This window comes from Manis javanica, chromosome 14 (assembly GCF_040802235.1).
Source record: "Manis javanica isolate MJ-LG chromosome 14, MJ_LKY, whole genome shotgun sequence".
NCBI classification, from domain to species: Eukaryota; Metazoa; Chordata; class Mammalia; order Pholidota; family Manidae; genus Manis; species Manis javanica.
Window position 1 is genome coordinate 6,985,283 of NC_133169.1, and position 15,679 is coordinate 7,000,961.

The 15,679-nt window shown below is 45.3% G+C and overlaps 1 protein-coding gene across 2 annotated transcripts in view; it reads left to right on the top strand.

The window, feature by feature from the left end:
- Positions 1-14,242, top strand: part of CD48 (CD48 molecule) — a 32,209-nt gene extending 17,967 nt beyond the window's left edge. Inside the window, exons 3-4 of one of the 2 annotated variants that reach the window (XM_073221268.1) lie at positions 1,754-2,020; positions 3,221-3,791. In XM_073221268.1, coding sequence (XP_073077369.1) covers positions 1,754-2,020; positions 3,221-3,267 — 314 coding nt within the window. In that variant the 3' untranslated portion in view covers positions 3,268-3,791. Of the gene's footprint in view, positions 1-1,753; positions 2,021-3,220; positions 3,792-13,859 lie in introns of those variants that run through there. The other variant, XM_017669709.3, reaches the window with a different exon arrangement.
- Positions 14,243-15,679: the final 1,437 nt, after the last annotated feature.

A 15,679-nucleotide genomic window follows, 5' to 3' on the forward strand; every position in this document is an offset into this window, starting at 1 on the left:
ATCAAAGGAGATAATGAAAGTGCAAACATCTTTAAAATGCTAAAACAGTGCAAATAAGGAGTGTGTATAAGGTCCCACCAGCCGGAAGGTCCCTGTTCTAAGAGGCTAGAGTCCCCTCATTGCTCGTTTCCTCCATATCGTATGACCTGAAAATTCAGGAGGTCCTGGGAACAGGAAAGATTCAAAATTTCTTAGAGTGATGTTAAAAAATGGCCCCCAAATTTGTATCATTTACCAATTTCTGTGGTGAATATTCCCACTGCAGTCATTTCCAAGCTACCAATGGTTAAAAAGCCAACTTGCAAAATTTCTGGGTATTGTCAAATCCACAGGCTGGTGTGACTTCGGCACATCTGCCTGAAGACAAGACACTGAGGATATGATTAGCAGGTGAAGCGTCCTTCCGCCCAGCCCAGGAATTTCTGACAGCTTGCAGGGGGCATCTTGGAGTCCAACTACCCCAGCAGGCTCAATACTCAATAAATCTCATCCACAAGCACCTGGTGCTGGGTTGCTCGCCTTGGGAAATGGGGAAGCTATGTAAGACATGAGGCCAGACCACAGGAAACGGCGAAAAACAGTATGAAAATTGCTCAGTTAAAGTGTGCAGGGGGAGTCCAGCCATCTGAGAGGTTTTCACAGAGGAGACTGATGCGGAGCTGGGGAAGCCAGCCTGGTAGGTCTCCCATCACCTGCCCGCATGTAGCCACCCAGGGCAAGCTCTGATTTGGTCAGTTCTGTCACATTTTGATCCTGTGATATCTGAGTTGCATTGATTCTACTGGTGTTTTACCCTTGACCAAAATGAAAAGATCCCAGGGATTTCAGGGAAAGCCACCCATCTGGCGGCAGGACAAAAACAGTGAGGGGGATGTGGCCTCCAGCACACACATGACCCGCTCGGCCGCAGCGCTTCCCTAAGGACAAAGCCGGTTTGTCTTGCTAACGTGGTGCTGTGAGTTAGACTCGTTTTACAGATGAGAGGGAAATGCCAGGGGTTAATTATCTTGCCTGCTGTCACCCCTCCACAGCCACGGCCAGCACCGGAGGCTGGTCTTACTTCAGAGCTGGTGTTCCGCCCTTTCTGTCTCGGAACTGCCCCATCCATCCATCCTTTTGTCAGGTATTTATAAAGTATCGGCCCTGTGGCAGGCACCGGACTCAACACAGAGATACCAAAGTCAACAGACGCGGTGCTGTTTGCCGCGGATGATGTGTGCGGTGGGGGGGGAGGGAGGGGTTCCACGATGCGCTCCGTAGCTCTGCCGAGGCCCAGGAAAGGGCTTTGCCGTGTGCAGGGAAGCAGCTCTCACCTGGGACTCCTGCTAAATCTGAGTCCAAGAGCTCCCGAAGGACAGACGGGCCAAGGTGCCAAACGTGGGCTGTTGCCAGGGGAGGGCCTTAAGCCGCTCAGGCAGTCGGTGTGCCCAATCCGACGCAGCCCATCTCTGCGCTCAGACTGCGGTTCCTTCTGAGCCACGGTCATAACCCCATTCAGTTTCTGGGTGCACAGCTCCCCCTTCTGGTTCCAGTTCTGCTTCACCCCGAGGAGTAACTTCCAGCCTGAAGCTGCCCGAAGTCAAAGCTGCTGGCTGGTTCCCTCTGCGGCGAGCGGCCTCTTGTCCGTGTCTCTGCTCCCGACGGCACGCAGGGGCCCCTCTCCTGCTCCCTTCGTCCTTTGTTCGTCCTTTGCGGCATAAACAGCTCATAACTGTGCACAGCTATTGTCTCACAACATCCTCCTCCTCTTCAGATCCTGTACCCAAGGCTGCCATAAAAATCGAGAATACACGAGAATTGGACAATAACTGTGACCTGAAGCTGTCGTGTGCGGTTCCAGAGCAGTCTGTGCGCTACACCTGGTATGGGGACTCAGGGCCCATTTTAAAAGTCCGTCAAAGTGCTGTGCTTGAAATCACTGTTACACCGTCGAATTACTCCAGGTTTTACACCTGCGAAATCAGCAATCCTGTGAGCAGCGAGAATGACACCGTTTACTTCACATTACCTTGTAAACTGGGTAAGAAATATCGCTAAGGGAACTGGGGTGGGCACAGGGTAATAGTTTTCTCTTGCATGAAGAAAGATGTGGGGATCCTGTTCAGCCTCCTGGCACAGATCTTGTTGGAGAATCTCACGATCTTGGGGCTTGGTTTCTGCTCGTGTCTTTGCCACCATCTCTCAGCAAGCTCATCTGGCCTTCACGGAGCTCCGGGTCCTCGTCTGCAAAGGGCGGTTGGCACAGGATGTCCCCTTCAGCGCCCCTGCTCTAACAATGCTTGGTCCTAGAATCTGAGACCAGGGTAATTGCTGGGCAATCTGAGGCATCAGGGTGGGCAAGGAGAAAGAGCCCAGGTGGGAGAGCAGCCCAGCCATTGCTGAGCAGGTGCACAGAGGGGTTTCTGGTTGACAGACCAATTCAGCAAAGGAAAGAAGGGCCAAGTACATAAGCATGACTGAGAACAGGAGTGAAAGACTTACCCGGAAGGAGAGGCTGTTCTCCCAGTGTGAGCGCCCTGATGAACTGAGAAAGACGTACAGTGGGTCTCACATTTCAGGTCCCTCTGTCTCCTGGGAGGGCCCACTGGCTCAAGCATCACTCCTGGCTCTCTATCAAGCGTACACAGGTCTAATGGCCAGGCAGCTAAGATCGGGTTGTAAGATCATAGGTTTTGGAGACAGATACCTGAGATTAATCCTGGGATTGTCACTTACCAGCTAAGCAAGCTACTTAGCTTCTTCCAGTGATGTTCTTACATAACACACAAAATGACAGGAATTACCTCACACTGTTATAAGGATTAAATGAGACAGTACAGATAACCTACCCAGCACAATGCCTGACAAGTCTTCAGTGAATTGTAGCTAACTTAGGTCCAGTCCCTTCGATTCTGGAAGTCCTAGGGATTTTAGGGATCGCTTAATAAACTCGGATCACCACCTCCAGCATTCTGGGCTTTGTTCTCTCCATATCCCTGAAATCACATCCCCGAACCTTGGTGCACATATCCTTCCAGAATAACTCGTACCTGTGGTGCCAGTCTTTACCTGAGACCCTTGTTGTGCCCAGTCATCTGGGACCATGACCCCATGGAAGTGGGCTCGTGGACCAAGTCTCCTGTCCCACCTGTGCTGCTTTCCTGCCCTCTGCTCCCACGTGAGGACTGTGGTACCTGCATGCTCTTTGTCCTCCCCAGCTAACTGCCCATGTCTCTTCTAGTCCTTCCTGATGTGACCAGCTCTTCCGCCACCGCAGACCCAGTGTGACAGTGTGGGGTCTGACCATGAGCCCACAGGTGGCTGGGCTGCTCCAACACCACCTTCATGTCACCTTCCCATCCTAAGATCCAGAAAAAGGAAGAGACACTCTCCTTGTCCTTTATTAACTGAGGCTGACTGTTCATCTGCAAAGAGGATAAAAAACAATAATAGACCCCTTTTGTCTGGGAGGACTAAACTGTCCTTTATCCTGGAAAAGCATCCCTTATCTCCCTTCCCCGTTTTATCACTCTTTTTTCTTCTTTTCTGCTTCCTTCCCTCCTCTAGTCTTACTCCCTTCTCTCCCCTTCCCTTTCCCCCTCCCACTGGGTATAGATGGCTAATAGGGTGGAGAAACGGAGGGGAAGTACTTCCTTCCCTAAGTCAGCTGCACCTGGCATTATACGGTCATGTGTCTATGCCTGAAGCTCTGCCCATGTCAGCTGCACCTGGCATTATACGGTCATGTGTCTATGCCTGAAGCTCTGCCCATGTCAGCTGCACCTGGCATGATACGGTCATGTGTCTATACCTGAAGCTCTGCCCACGTCAGCTGTACCTGGCATTACATGGTCATCTGTCTATGCCTGAAGCTCTGCCCATGTTAACTGCACCTGGCATTATACGGTCATGTGTCTATGCCTGAAGCTCTGCCCATGTCAGCTGCACCTGGCATGATACGGTCATGTGTCTATACCTGAAGCTCTGCCCATGTCAGCTGTACCTGGCATTACATGGTCATCTGTCTATGCCTGAAGCTCTGCCCATGTTAACTGCACCTGGCATTATACGGTCATGCGTCTATGCCTGAAGCTCTGCCCATGTCAGCTGCACCTGGCATTACATGGTCATCTATCTATTCCTGAAGCTCTGCCCATGTCAGCTGCACCTGGCATTATACGGTCATCTGTCTATGCCTGAAGCTCTGCCCATGTCAGCTGCACCTGGCATTATACGGTCATGTGTCTATACCTGAAGCTCTGCCCATGTCAGCTGCACCTGGCATTACATGATTATCTGTCTATGCCTGAAGCTCTGCCCATGTCAGCTGCACCTGGCATTATACGGTCATCTGTCTATGCCTGAAGCTCTGCCCATGTCAGCTGCACCTGGCATTATACGGTCATGTGTCTATACCTGAAGCTCTGCCCATGTCAGCTGCACCTGGCATTACATGATTATCTGTCTATGCCTGAAGCTCTGCCCATGTCAGCTGCACCTGGCATTATACGGTCATGTGTCTATACCTGAAGCTCTGCCCATGTCAGCTGCACCTGGCATTACATGATTATCTGTCTATGCCTGAAGCTCTGCCCATGTCAGCTGCACCTGGCATTATACGGTCATGTGTCTATGCCTGAAGCTCTGCCCATGTCAGCTGCACCTGGCATGATACGGTCATGTGTCTATACCTGAAGCTCTGCCCACGTCAGCTGTACCTGGCATTACATGGTCATCTGTCTATGCCTGAAGCTCTGCCCATGTTAACTGCACCTGGCATTATACGGTCATGTGTCTATACCTGAAGCTCTGCCCATGTCAGCTGCACCTGGCATTACATGATTATCTGTCTATGCCTGAAGCTCTGCCCATGTCAGCTGCACCTGGCATTATACGGTCATCTGTCTATGCCTGAAGCTCTGCCCATGTCAGCTGCACCTGGCATTATACGGTCATCTGTCTATGCCTGAAGCTCTGCCCATGTCAGCTGCACCTGGCATTATACGGTCATGTGTCTATACCTGAAGCTCTGCCCATGTCAGCTGCACCTGGCATTATACGGTCATGTGTCTATACCTGAAGCTCTGCCCATGTCAGCTGCACCTGGCATTATACGGTCATGTGTCTATTCCTGAAGCTCTGCCCATGTCAGCTGCACCTGGCATTACATGATTATCTGTCTATGCCTGAAGCTCTGCCCATGTCAGCTGCACCTGGCATTATACGGTCATGTGTCTATACCTGAAGCTCTGCCCATGTCAGCTGCACCTGGCATTACATGATTATCTGTCTATGCCTGAAGCTCTGCCCATGTCAGCTGCACCTGGCATGATACGGTCATGTGTCTATACCTGAAGCTCTGCCCACGTCAGCTGTACCTGGCATTACATGGTCATCTGTCTATGCCTGAAGCTCTGCCCATGTCAGCTGCACCTGGCATTACATGGTCATCTGTCTATGCCTGAAGCTCTGCCCATGTTAACTGCACCTGGCATTATACGGTCATGTGTCTATGCCTGAAGCTCTGCCCATGTCAGCTGCACCTGGCATTACATGGTCATCTGTCTATGCCTGAAGCTCTGCCCATGTCAGCTGCACCTGGCATTATATGGTCATGTGTCTATACCTGAAGCTCTGCCCATGTCAGCTGCACCTGGCATTACATGGTCATCTGTCTATGCCTGAAGCTCTGCCCATGTCAGCTGCACCTGGCATTATATGGTCATGTGTCTATACCTGAAGCTCTGCCCATATCATCTGCACCTGGCATTACATGGTCATCTGTCTTTGTTTTTTTTGTAGGTAATTATTTTTTATTGAAGGGTAGTTGACACACAGTATTACATTAATTTCAGGTGTACAACACAGTGATTCAACATTTATATACATGATAATTGTAGGTACCAGCTATCACCATACCAAGTTGTTACAATATTTTGACTATATTTCTTATGCTATACATTACATCCTGGTTACTTATTTATTTTACAATTGGAAATGTGTACTTTTTTTGTGTGTGAGGGCATCTCTCCTATTTATTGATCAAATGGTTGTTAACAACAATAAAATTCTGTATAGGGGAGTCAATGCTCAATGCACAATCATTAATCCACCCCAAGCCTAATTCTCGCCAGTCTCCAATCTTCTAAAGCATAACAAACAAGTTCTTACATGGAGAACAAATTCTTACATAGTGAATAAGTTACATGGTGAACAGTACAAAGGCAATCATCACAGAAACTTTTGATTTTGATCATGCATTATGAACTATAAACAATCAGTCCAAATATGAATATTTGTTTGATTTTTATACTTGATTTATATGTGGATACCACATTTCTCTCTTTATTATTATTATTTTTAATAAAAAGCTGAAGTGGTAGGTAAATGCAAGATAAAGGTAGAAAACATAGTTTAGTGTTGTAAGAGAGCAAATGTAGATGATCAGGTGTGTGCCTGTAGACTAAGTGTTAATCCAGGCTAGACCAGGGCAATAAGACATCCACGGATGCAGCAGATTTCTCTCAGAACAGTGGGGGAGAGGTTCTAAGCCTCACCTCTGTTGATCCCCAATTTCTCACCTGATGGCCCCCCTGCGACTGTGCCTGTCTTAGGTTGTTCCTCCCTTGAGGAATCTTACCCGTCTCTGGCTAACCAGTCATCTTCCGGGCCATACAGGGAAATGTAAAGTTGGTAAGTGAGAGAGAAGCCTTATTGTTTGAAAAGGTTAGTTTTTTACTTCTTTGCATATTTATGCCCTGTGGCTTCTATGCCCAGCATTTGTCTTGAGGTATCTTTACCACTTGGAAGAATTATGATACACAGTAAATTCGATATGAGGCACGAATTCTATTTAAGGTTTGTAATTAGGAAGGAAGAAGAAAAGCTATAGATGTAGCAGGCAGAAGAAAACATGGGGAGATTGATTATTTCTTTGACGTATCTTCTTGTAGAGTAACTTCAGCATGTATAGGTTTTAAACTACTAATTAAATTGTGCACACACATTAACATAATAGGAGTACAGTTTCATAACCAAAGCAGATCTATAATTACCAGCCATCTCCAGTGAAACCAAGAAAACCAGTTAGGCACTTTAGGCATTTGTGAAAACTTATCTATGATACGGTGGATATTGTTCAACTGAACTTGAACAGTCTGAGAGAAATCAGACAAATTAGAACAGCCCATTCCTGGGGACTGTTCACATCCCATATGTTCTTTTAACAGTAAATAGTCTGTAGTTGTAAGATTTTGGAGCACTACAATTTGCACTTCTCCTAATTCTTGGTTGAGTTCCAACAGTATAGATCCAGTCAAATTTGTTGTTTTACTGTATGCACAGGCCAGCTTAGATATCTCCTTCTTCATTCCCATGGCAAGTCCAGGAACCGGTGGGATGAGTGCATCTACACCTGTAGCAGCGCGTGGATCTTTGTTGGGGTATTTTGATGATCATCTTCTGGCATGAGTCTTCCAGAGAGTGCTGATGTTGGAAGTTCTTTTTCATATTGTATCTTAGTTCATTTTCAAGGTAGCCAACTTAGGCTTTGATCCTCTGTATAACCAGGTCCCCCCCCTATAAACCCCTTTACAGTCACTGTCCATCAGCATAGCAAAACGTTGTAGAATCACTACTTGTCTTCTCTGTGTTGTACAGCCCTCCCCTTTCTCCCACCCCCCCATGCATGCTAATCTTAATACCCCCCTTCTTCTTCCCCCCCACTTTATCCCTCCCACCCACCCATCCTCCCCAGTTCCTTTCCCTTTGGTACCTGTTAGTCCATTCTTGAGTTCTGTGATTCTGCTGCTGTTTTGTTCCTTCAGTTTTTCCTTTGTTCTTATACTCCACAGATGAGTCAAATCATTTGGTATTTCTCTTTCTCCACTTGGCTTATTTCACTGAGCATAATACCCTCCAGCTCCGTCCATGTTGCTGCAAATGGTAGGATTTGCCCTGTTCTTATGGCTGAGTAGTATTCCATTGTGTATATGTACCACTACTTCTTTATCCATTCATCTATTGATGGACATTTAGGTTGCTTCCAATTCTTGGCGATTGTAAATAGTGCTGCGATAAACATAGGAGTGCATCTGTCTTTCTCAAACTTGATTGCTGCATTCTTAGGGTACATTCTTAGGAGTGGAATTCCTGGGTCAAATGGTAAGTCTTTTTTGAGCATTTTGATGTACCTCCATACTGCTTTCCACAATGGTTGAACTAATTTACATTCCCACCAGCAGTGTAGGAGGGTTCCCCTTTCTTCACAGCCTCCCCAACATTTGTTGTTCTTTGTCTTTGGATGGCAGCCATCCTTACTGGTGTGAGATGATACCTCATTGTAGTTTTAATTTGCATTTCTCTGATAATTAGCGATGTGGAGCATCTTTTCATGTGTCTGTTGGCCATCTGTATTTCTTTTTTAGAGAACTGTCTGTTCAGTTCCTCTGCCCATTTTTTAATTGGGTTATTTGTTTTTTGTTTGTTGAGGCATGTGAGCTCTTTATATATTCTGGACGTCGAGCCTTTATCGGATCTGTCATTTTTAAATATATTCTCCCATACTGTAGGGTTCCTTTTTGTTCTATTGATGCTGTCTTTTGCTGTACAGAAGCTTTTCAGCTTAATATAGTCCCACTTGTTCATTTTTGCTGTTGTTTTCCTTGCCTGGGGAGATATGTTCAAGAAGAGGTCACTCATGTTTATGTCTAAAAGGTTTTTGCCTATGTTTTTTTCCAAGAGTTTAATGGTTTCGTGACTTACATTCAGGTCTTTGATCCATTTTGAGTTTACTTTTGTATATGGGGTTAGGCAATGGTCCAGTTTCATTCTCCTACATGTAGCTGTCCAGTTTTGCCAGCACCATCCGTTGAAGAGACTGTCATTTCGCCATTGTATGTCCATGGCTCCTTTATCAAATATTAATTGACCATATATGTCTGGGTTAATGTCTGGAGTCTCTAATCTGTTCCATTGGTCTGTGACTCTGTTCTTGTGCCAGTACCAAATTGTCTTGATTACTATGGCTTTATAGTAGAGCTTGAAGTTGGGGAGTGAGATCCCCCCTACTTTATTCTTCTTTCTCAGGATTGCTTTGGCTATTCGGGGTCTTTGGTGTTTCCATATGAATTTTTGAATTATTTGTTCCAGTTCATTGAAGAATGTTGCTGGTAGTTTCCTAGGGATTGCATCAAATCTGTATATTGCTTTGGCAGGATGTCCATTTTGACAATATTACTTCTTCCTAGCCACGAGCATTGGATGAGTTTCCATCTGTTAGTGTCCCCTTTAATTCTCTTAAGAGTGACTTGTAGTTTTCAGAGTATAAGTCTTTCACTTCTTTGGTTAGGTTTATTCCTAGGTATTTTATTTTTTTTGATGCAATTGTGAATGGAGTTGATTTCCTGATTTCTCTTTCTATTGGTTCATTGTTAGTGTATAGGAAAGCCACAGATTTCTGTGTGTTGATTTTGTATCCTGCAACTTTGCTGTATTCCGATATCAGTTCTAGTAGTTTTGGAGTGGAGTCTTTAGGGTTTTTCATGTATAGTATCATGTCATGTGCAAATAGTGACAGTTTAACTTCTTCTTTACCAATCTGGATTCCTTGTATTTCTTTGTTTTGTCTAATTGCCGTAGCTAGGACCTCCAGTACTATGTTAAATAACAGTGGGGAGAGTGGGCATCCCTGTCTAGTTCCCGATCTCAGAGGAAAAGCTTTTAGCTTCTCGCTGTTCAGTATAATGTTGGCTGTGGGTTTATCATAGATGTCCTTTATTATGTTGAGGTACTTGCCCTCTATTCCCATTTTGCTGAGAGTTTTTATCATGAATGGATGTTGAACTTTGTCAAATGCTTTGTCAGTATCTATGGAGATGATCATGTGGTCATTTCTGTTTGTTGATGTGGTGGATGATGTTGATGGACTTTCGAATGTTGTACCATCCTTGCATCCCTGAGATGAATCCCACTTGGTCATGGTGTATGATCCTTTTGATGTATTTTTGAATTCGGTTTGCTAATATTTTATTGAGTATTTTTGCATCTACGTTCATCAGGGATATTGGTCTGTAGTTTTCTTTTTTGGTGGGGTCTTTGCCTGGTTTTGGTATTAGGGTGATGTTAGCTTCATAGAATGAGTTTGGGAGTGTCCCCTCCTCTTCTATTTTTTGGAAAACTTTAAGGAGAATGGGTATTATGTCTTCCCTGTATGTCTGATAAAATTTTGAGGTGAATCCATCTGGCCCGGGGGTTTTGTTCTTTGGTAGTTTTTTGATTACCGCTTCAATTTCATTGCTGGTAATTGGTCTGTTTAGATTTTCTGTCTCTTTCTGGGTCAGTCTTGGGAGGTTGTATTTTTCTAGGAAGTTGTCCATTTCTCCTAGGTTTCCCAGCTTGTTAGCGTATAGGTTTTCATAGTACTCACCAATAATTCTTTGTATTTCTGTGGAGTCCGTCGTGATTTTTCCTTTCTCGTTTCTGATACTGTTGATTTGTGTTGACTCTCTTTTCCTCTTAATAAGTCTGGCTAGAGGCTTATCTATTTTGTTTATTTTCTCAAAGAACCAGCTCTTGGTTTCATTGATTTTTGCTATTGTTTTATTCTTCTCAATTTTATTTATTTCTTCTCTGATCTTTATTATGTCCCTCCTTCTGCTGACCTTAGGCCTCATTTGTACTTCTTTTTCCAATTTCGATAATTGTGACATTAGACCGTTTATTTGGGATTGTTCTTCCTTTTTTAAATATGCCTGGATTGCTATATACTTTCCTCTTAAGACTGCTTTTGCTGAGTCCCACAGTAGTTGGGGCTTAGTGTTGTTGTTGTCGTTTGTTTCCATATATTGCTGGATCTCCATTTTGATTTGGTCGTTGATCCATTGATTATTTAGGAGTGTGTTGTTAAGTCTCCATGTGTTTGTGAGTCTTTTTGCTTTCTTTGTACAGTTTATTTCTAGTTTTATGCCTTTGTGGTCTGAAAAGTTGGTTGGTAGGATTTCAATCTTTTGGGATTTACTGAGGCTCTTTTTGTGGCCTAGTATGTGGTCTATTCTGGAGAATGTTCCATGTGCACTAGAGAAGAATGTGTACCCTGTTGCTTTTGGATGTAGAGTTCTATAGATGTCTATTAGGTCCATCTGTTCTAGTGTGTTGTTCAGTGCCTCTGTGTCCTTACTTATTTTCTGTCTGGTGGATCTGTCCTTTGGAGTGAGTGTTGTGTTGAAGTCTCCTAGAATGAATGCATTGCATTCTATTTCCTCCTTTAGTTCTGTTAATATTTGTTTCACATATATTGGTGCTCCTGTATTGGGTGCATATATATTTATAATGGTTATATCCTCTTGTTGGACTGAGCCGTTTATCATTATGTAATGTCCTTCTTTGTCTTTTGTTACTTTCTTTATTTTGAAGTCTGTTTTGTCTGATACCAGAATTGCAACACCTGCTTTCTTCTCTCTGTTGTTTGCATGAAATATCTTTTTCTATCCCTTGACTTTAAGTCTGTGCATGTCTTTGGGTTTGAGGTGAGTCTCTTGTAAGCAGCATATGGATGGATCTTGCTTTTTTATCCATTCTGTTACTCTGTGTCTTTTGATTGGTGCATTCAGTCCATTTACATTTAGAGTGATTATTGAGAGGTATGAACTTATTGCCATTGCAGGCTTTAAGTTTGTGGTTACCAAAGGTTCAGGGTTAGCTTCTTTATTATCTTACTGTCGAACTTAACTCACTTGTTGAGCTATTATAAACGCGGTCTGATGATTCTTTATTTCTCTCCCTTCTTATTCCTTCTCCTCCCTTCTTCATATGTTGGGTGTTTTGTTCTGTGCTCTTTTTAGGTGTGCTCCCATCTAGAGCAGTCCCTGTAGGATGCCCTGTAGAGGTGGTTTGTGGGAGGCAAATTCCCTCAACTTTTGCTTGTCTGGGAATTGTTTAATCCCTCCTTCATATTTAAATGATATTTGTGCTGGATACAGTAGTCTTGGTTCGAGGCCCTTCTGTTTCATTGCATTAAGTATATCATGCCATTCTCTTCTGGCCTGTAGGGTTTCTGTTGAGAAGTCTGATGATAGCCTGATGGGTTTTCCTTTGTAGGTAACCTTTTTTTCTCTCTGGCTGCCTTTAATACTTTGTCCTTGTCTTTGATCTTTGCCATTTTAATTATTAAGTGTCTTGGTGTTGCCCTCCTTGGATCCCTTGTCATGGGAGTTCTGTGTACTTCTGTGGTCTGAGAGGCCATTTCTTCCCCTAGTTTGGGGAAGTTTTCAGCAATTTTTTCTTCAAAGACACTTTTTATCCCTTTTTCTCTCTCTTCTTCTTCTGGTACCCCTATAATGTGTATATTGTTCCGTTTCCATTGGTCACTCAGCTCTCTTAGAATTCTTTCATTCCTGGAGATCCTTTTATCTCTCTCTGCATCAGCTTCTCTGAGTTCATGTTCTCTGTTTTCTAGTCCATTAATGGTCTCTTGAATCTCGTCCATTCTGTTTTGAATTCCTTCCAGAGCTTGTTTTATTTCTGTAATTTCCTTCCTTAGTTCTTGCATATTTCTCTGCAAGTTCATCAGCATGGTTATGACTTTTGTTTTGAATTCTTTTTCAGGAAGACTGGTTAAATCTATCTCCCCAAGTTCCTTCTCAGGGGAAGATGTGGCAGATGCCAAAGCTGTCTGGGTTAGTCTTGTCTGGATCATATTTTTTTGCCTTTTCATCTTGACAGGTGCTATTGACTGTCAGCTGTGAGGGCCAAACTTTTCACTTGCTACTGGCCTTTCTTTACTGGGACAACTGCGACCCCTAGTGGCTTGTGTTGGGTAATTGCGTGTAGACTGGGTCTTTTTGTCTTGCCCGGCCCATATGGAGGAATTTCCCTTTCTGTGGGCGGGGTCTGCCTTAGGCTGTTTCTCTGCTTTCGCAGCGCCCGGAGGGGTACTGGACCCAGGAGGCTGTTTGGCTGTTTACCTCCGTGAGGAGTCTCAGAGCTGTTGCCCAGGGGGTTAGTGCGCCCGGTTTTCCCTGTAATTTCCAGCCACTGGGTTGTGACCTGTGTTGTATCCGTCCAGCTGTTATGTCCCTGTCCCTTTAAGACTTTCAAAAAGCACTCGCTTTTCTTTGTCACAGGGGCATCAGCTTTGGAACCTGCTCAGAGGTCTTGCTGCCCTATTTCCCTAGTTTCCAGCCCTCCACGCATGCACTGTGTCTGCGCTCTGGTGCGGGTGGCTGGGGTTGGGTGTTTAGCAGTCCTGGGCTCCCTCTCCCTCCCGCCGGGAGCTGGGGGAAGGTGTGCTTGGTTCCCGCTGGGCCGGGGGTTGTATCTTACCCCTTTCACCAGGCGCTGGGCTCTCGCACGTGTGGATGTAGTCTGGCTATTGTCCTGTGTCTTCTGGTCTCTCTTTTAGGATTAGTTGTATTTGTTGCATTTTCAAAAATATATATGTTTTTGGGAGGAGATTCCCACTGTCCTACTCATGCCGCCATGTTGGCTCCGCCTCGGTCATCTGTCTTTTCCTGAAGCTCTGCTCATGTCAGCTGCACCTGGCATTATACGGTCATCTGTCTATGCCTGAAGCTCTGCTCTCCAGTTAGGAGAGTGATCCCTTCCCAGGCCCACAGGCATGCCGAGGTAACCTTCAAGCGTGGACTCAGCTAATCCCATGCCACTTGAGGGGTTTCTGTGTTCTTTGCACTTCACATCTGGGGGACGGAGAGCTCTTGCCCGGTCTGGGAAGGGGATGTTCCAAGACATGCTGGAACTAGATTTAGGGAGGAAACCTCTTCCACAATGTTCTACAAGCTCCCATGCAGAGGCCCAGCACCCCTGGCCCTTCTCAACACCTTAATCAAGACATCAAAGTGTATGGGGTTTTCTTGCTTTTCCAGCTCGATCATCTGGAGTGTCCTGGACTGCAGCTTGGCTAATGGTCCTGGTACTCATCGTTGGCTCTTTGTTGACCTGAAACGAGCTCTTCTAACTCAAGAGTGAAACTTGAAGACGACAGGATCTTGCTTTCATCAGTAACGATGCTCTCAGCCAGGGCAGTAGCTCTGGCTACAGGGGAAGCGGGGAGTGTGTTTTGAGGCATCTACAAGAATTTTCAAATGAACTTTCTAAAAGCCATGTTTAACATTTTATTTTACATCCCTTAGTTGTTTTCCAACTATAACAAGTATATAGATACACATACTTCCCACCAAAAAAATATGATGACATCATAAAATGTTTTCTTGTTTAAATAAACATTTGGGATTAGTGTCCAAGTGGATCCCTGAAGTCGCCCCACATCTGTTGGACAAATGCCGACGGCACTAGCCTGAACACACCAGAACATGGAGACACACATGAGAAAAGCCTGGAACCAGCGGCTCCCGAGCACCAGTGCAGCCGAGGAGTTCATTCCTGCTCCCTCTGACTCTTGCTCCCACACCCTTGCCAGACTTCCTGGGGCCCTGGCTCTCCCAAACTGCCCTCCTACCAAGTTCTGGCCTCCTTCTCGGTGGTTTGCTTTGTTCCGGCCTCTCTGAGGAACAAGCTCATTAGGTTTTCCGGGAATATGGCATCAGGGTTATTGCTCCAGAACTGAGCATAAAGCTTTATCACATAAAGAGATTTGCTCCCAAGACCTTCATGGAGAACTGCGTTCCCCCTCCTCCTCTTTCTACCATTGTTGCTGTGTGGGAAAGCATCATGAATTACAATCATCAAATTGACAAAATGTTCTCACCAGTGTCTTCCATTACACAAAGGTAGGAGCCCCCAGGCCCACCACTGACATGGCACCTGGAGTTTTTGCTTGATTTTCCCTCCTCTAAGGCTCCCCGTGGGTTGAAAGGGTCATGAAGGATGTGCTCCCCCTCCATGAAACTGCCCACCACGGATCACTTTCCCCTCACACTGAACCAGCCTTCCCCCACACCACCCTCTTCTGGGGCAGAGACAATACTGTGTCTGCCACCAAACCCTTTCATTTACCTCCTGGGCTCTGATGGTTAATTTTATGTGTCAACTTGACTAGGCCACAGGGTTGCCCAGACATTGGGCCAAACATTATTCTGGGTGTGTCCCTGGAGGTATTACTGAGTAAGATTAACATTTGAATCAATAGACTGAGTAAAGCAGATTACCCTCCCTCATGTGGGTGGGCCCTATCCAATCAGTTGAAGGCCTGCATAGAACCAAAAGGCTCATCCCCCACAGACAAGATTTCTTCCTGTCTGACTACTTCTGAACTGGAACATTTGGACTTTTCCTGCCTTCACACGTGGACTGTACCATCAGCAACCCAGAGTCTCCAGCTTGCTGATTCAGATCTTGAGACTTCTCAGCCTCCACAATTGCATAAGCCCATTACTTGTACTAAATCCTTGTGTGTGTGTGTGTGTCCTGTTGCTTTTGTTTTTCTGGAGAACCTTGACAAATACATGGACTAATAAAAAAACACCCTTTCCCAGCTCCCCTTTCATCTCACTGGGGCCAAGCAACTATTTTTAGCCAATAGAAAATGGGTGGAATTGAGGTGACAGGAAGTGAGGGATCCTGGGAAGTGGAACCACATAACATAAGGAGCCTGGGTCCAAGTCGTTGTTTGGAAGGCATCTGCCTGATCTACATTGGTCTTGCATAATGAGAAAGTTTGGGTTTTGTTTGTTACCACAGGACAGCCTAGACCCCCGAAGACACCCACCGCCTGCTTCGGCCCCAT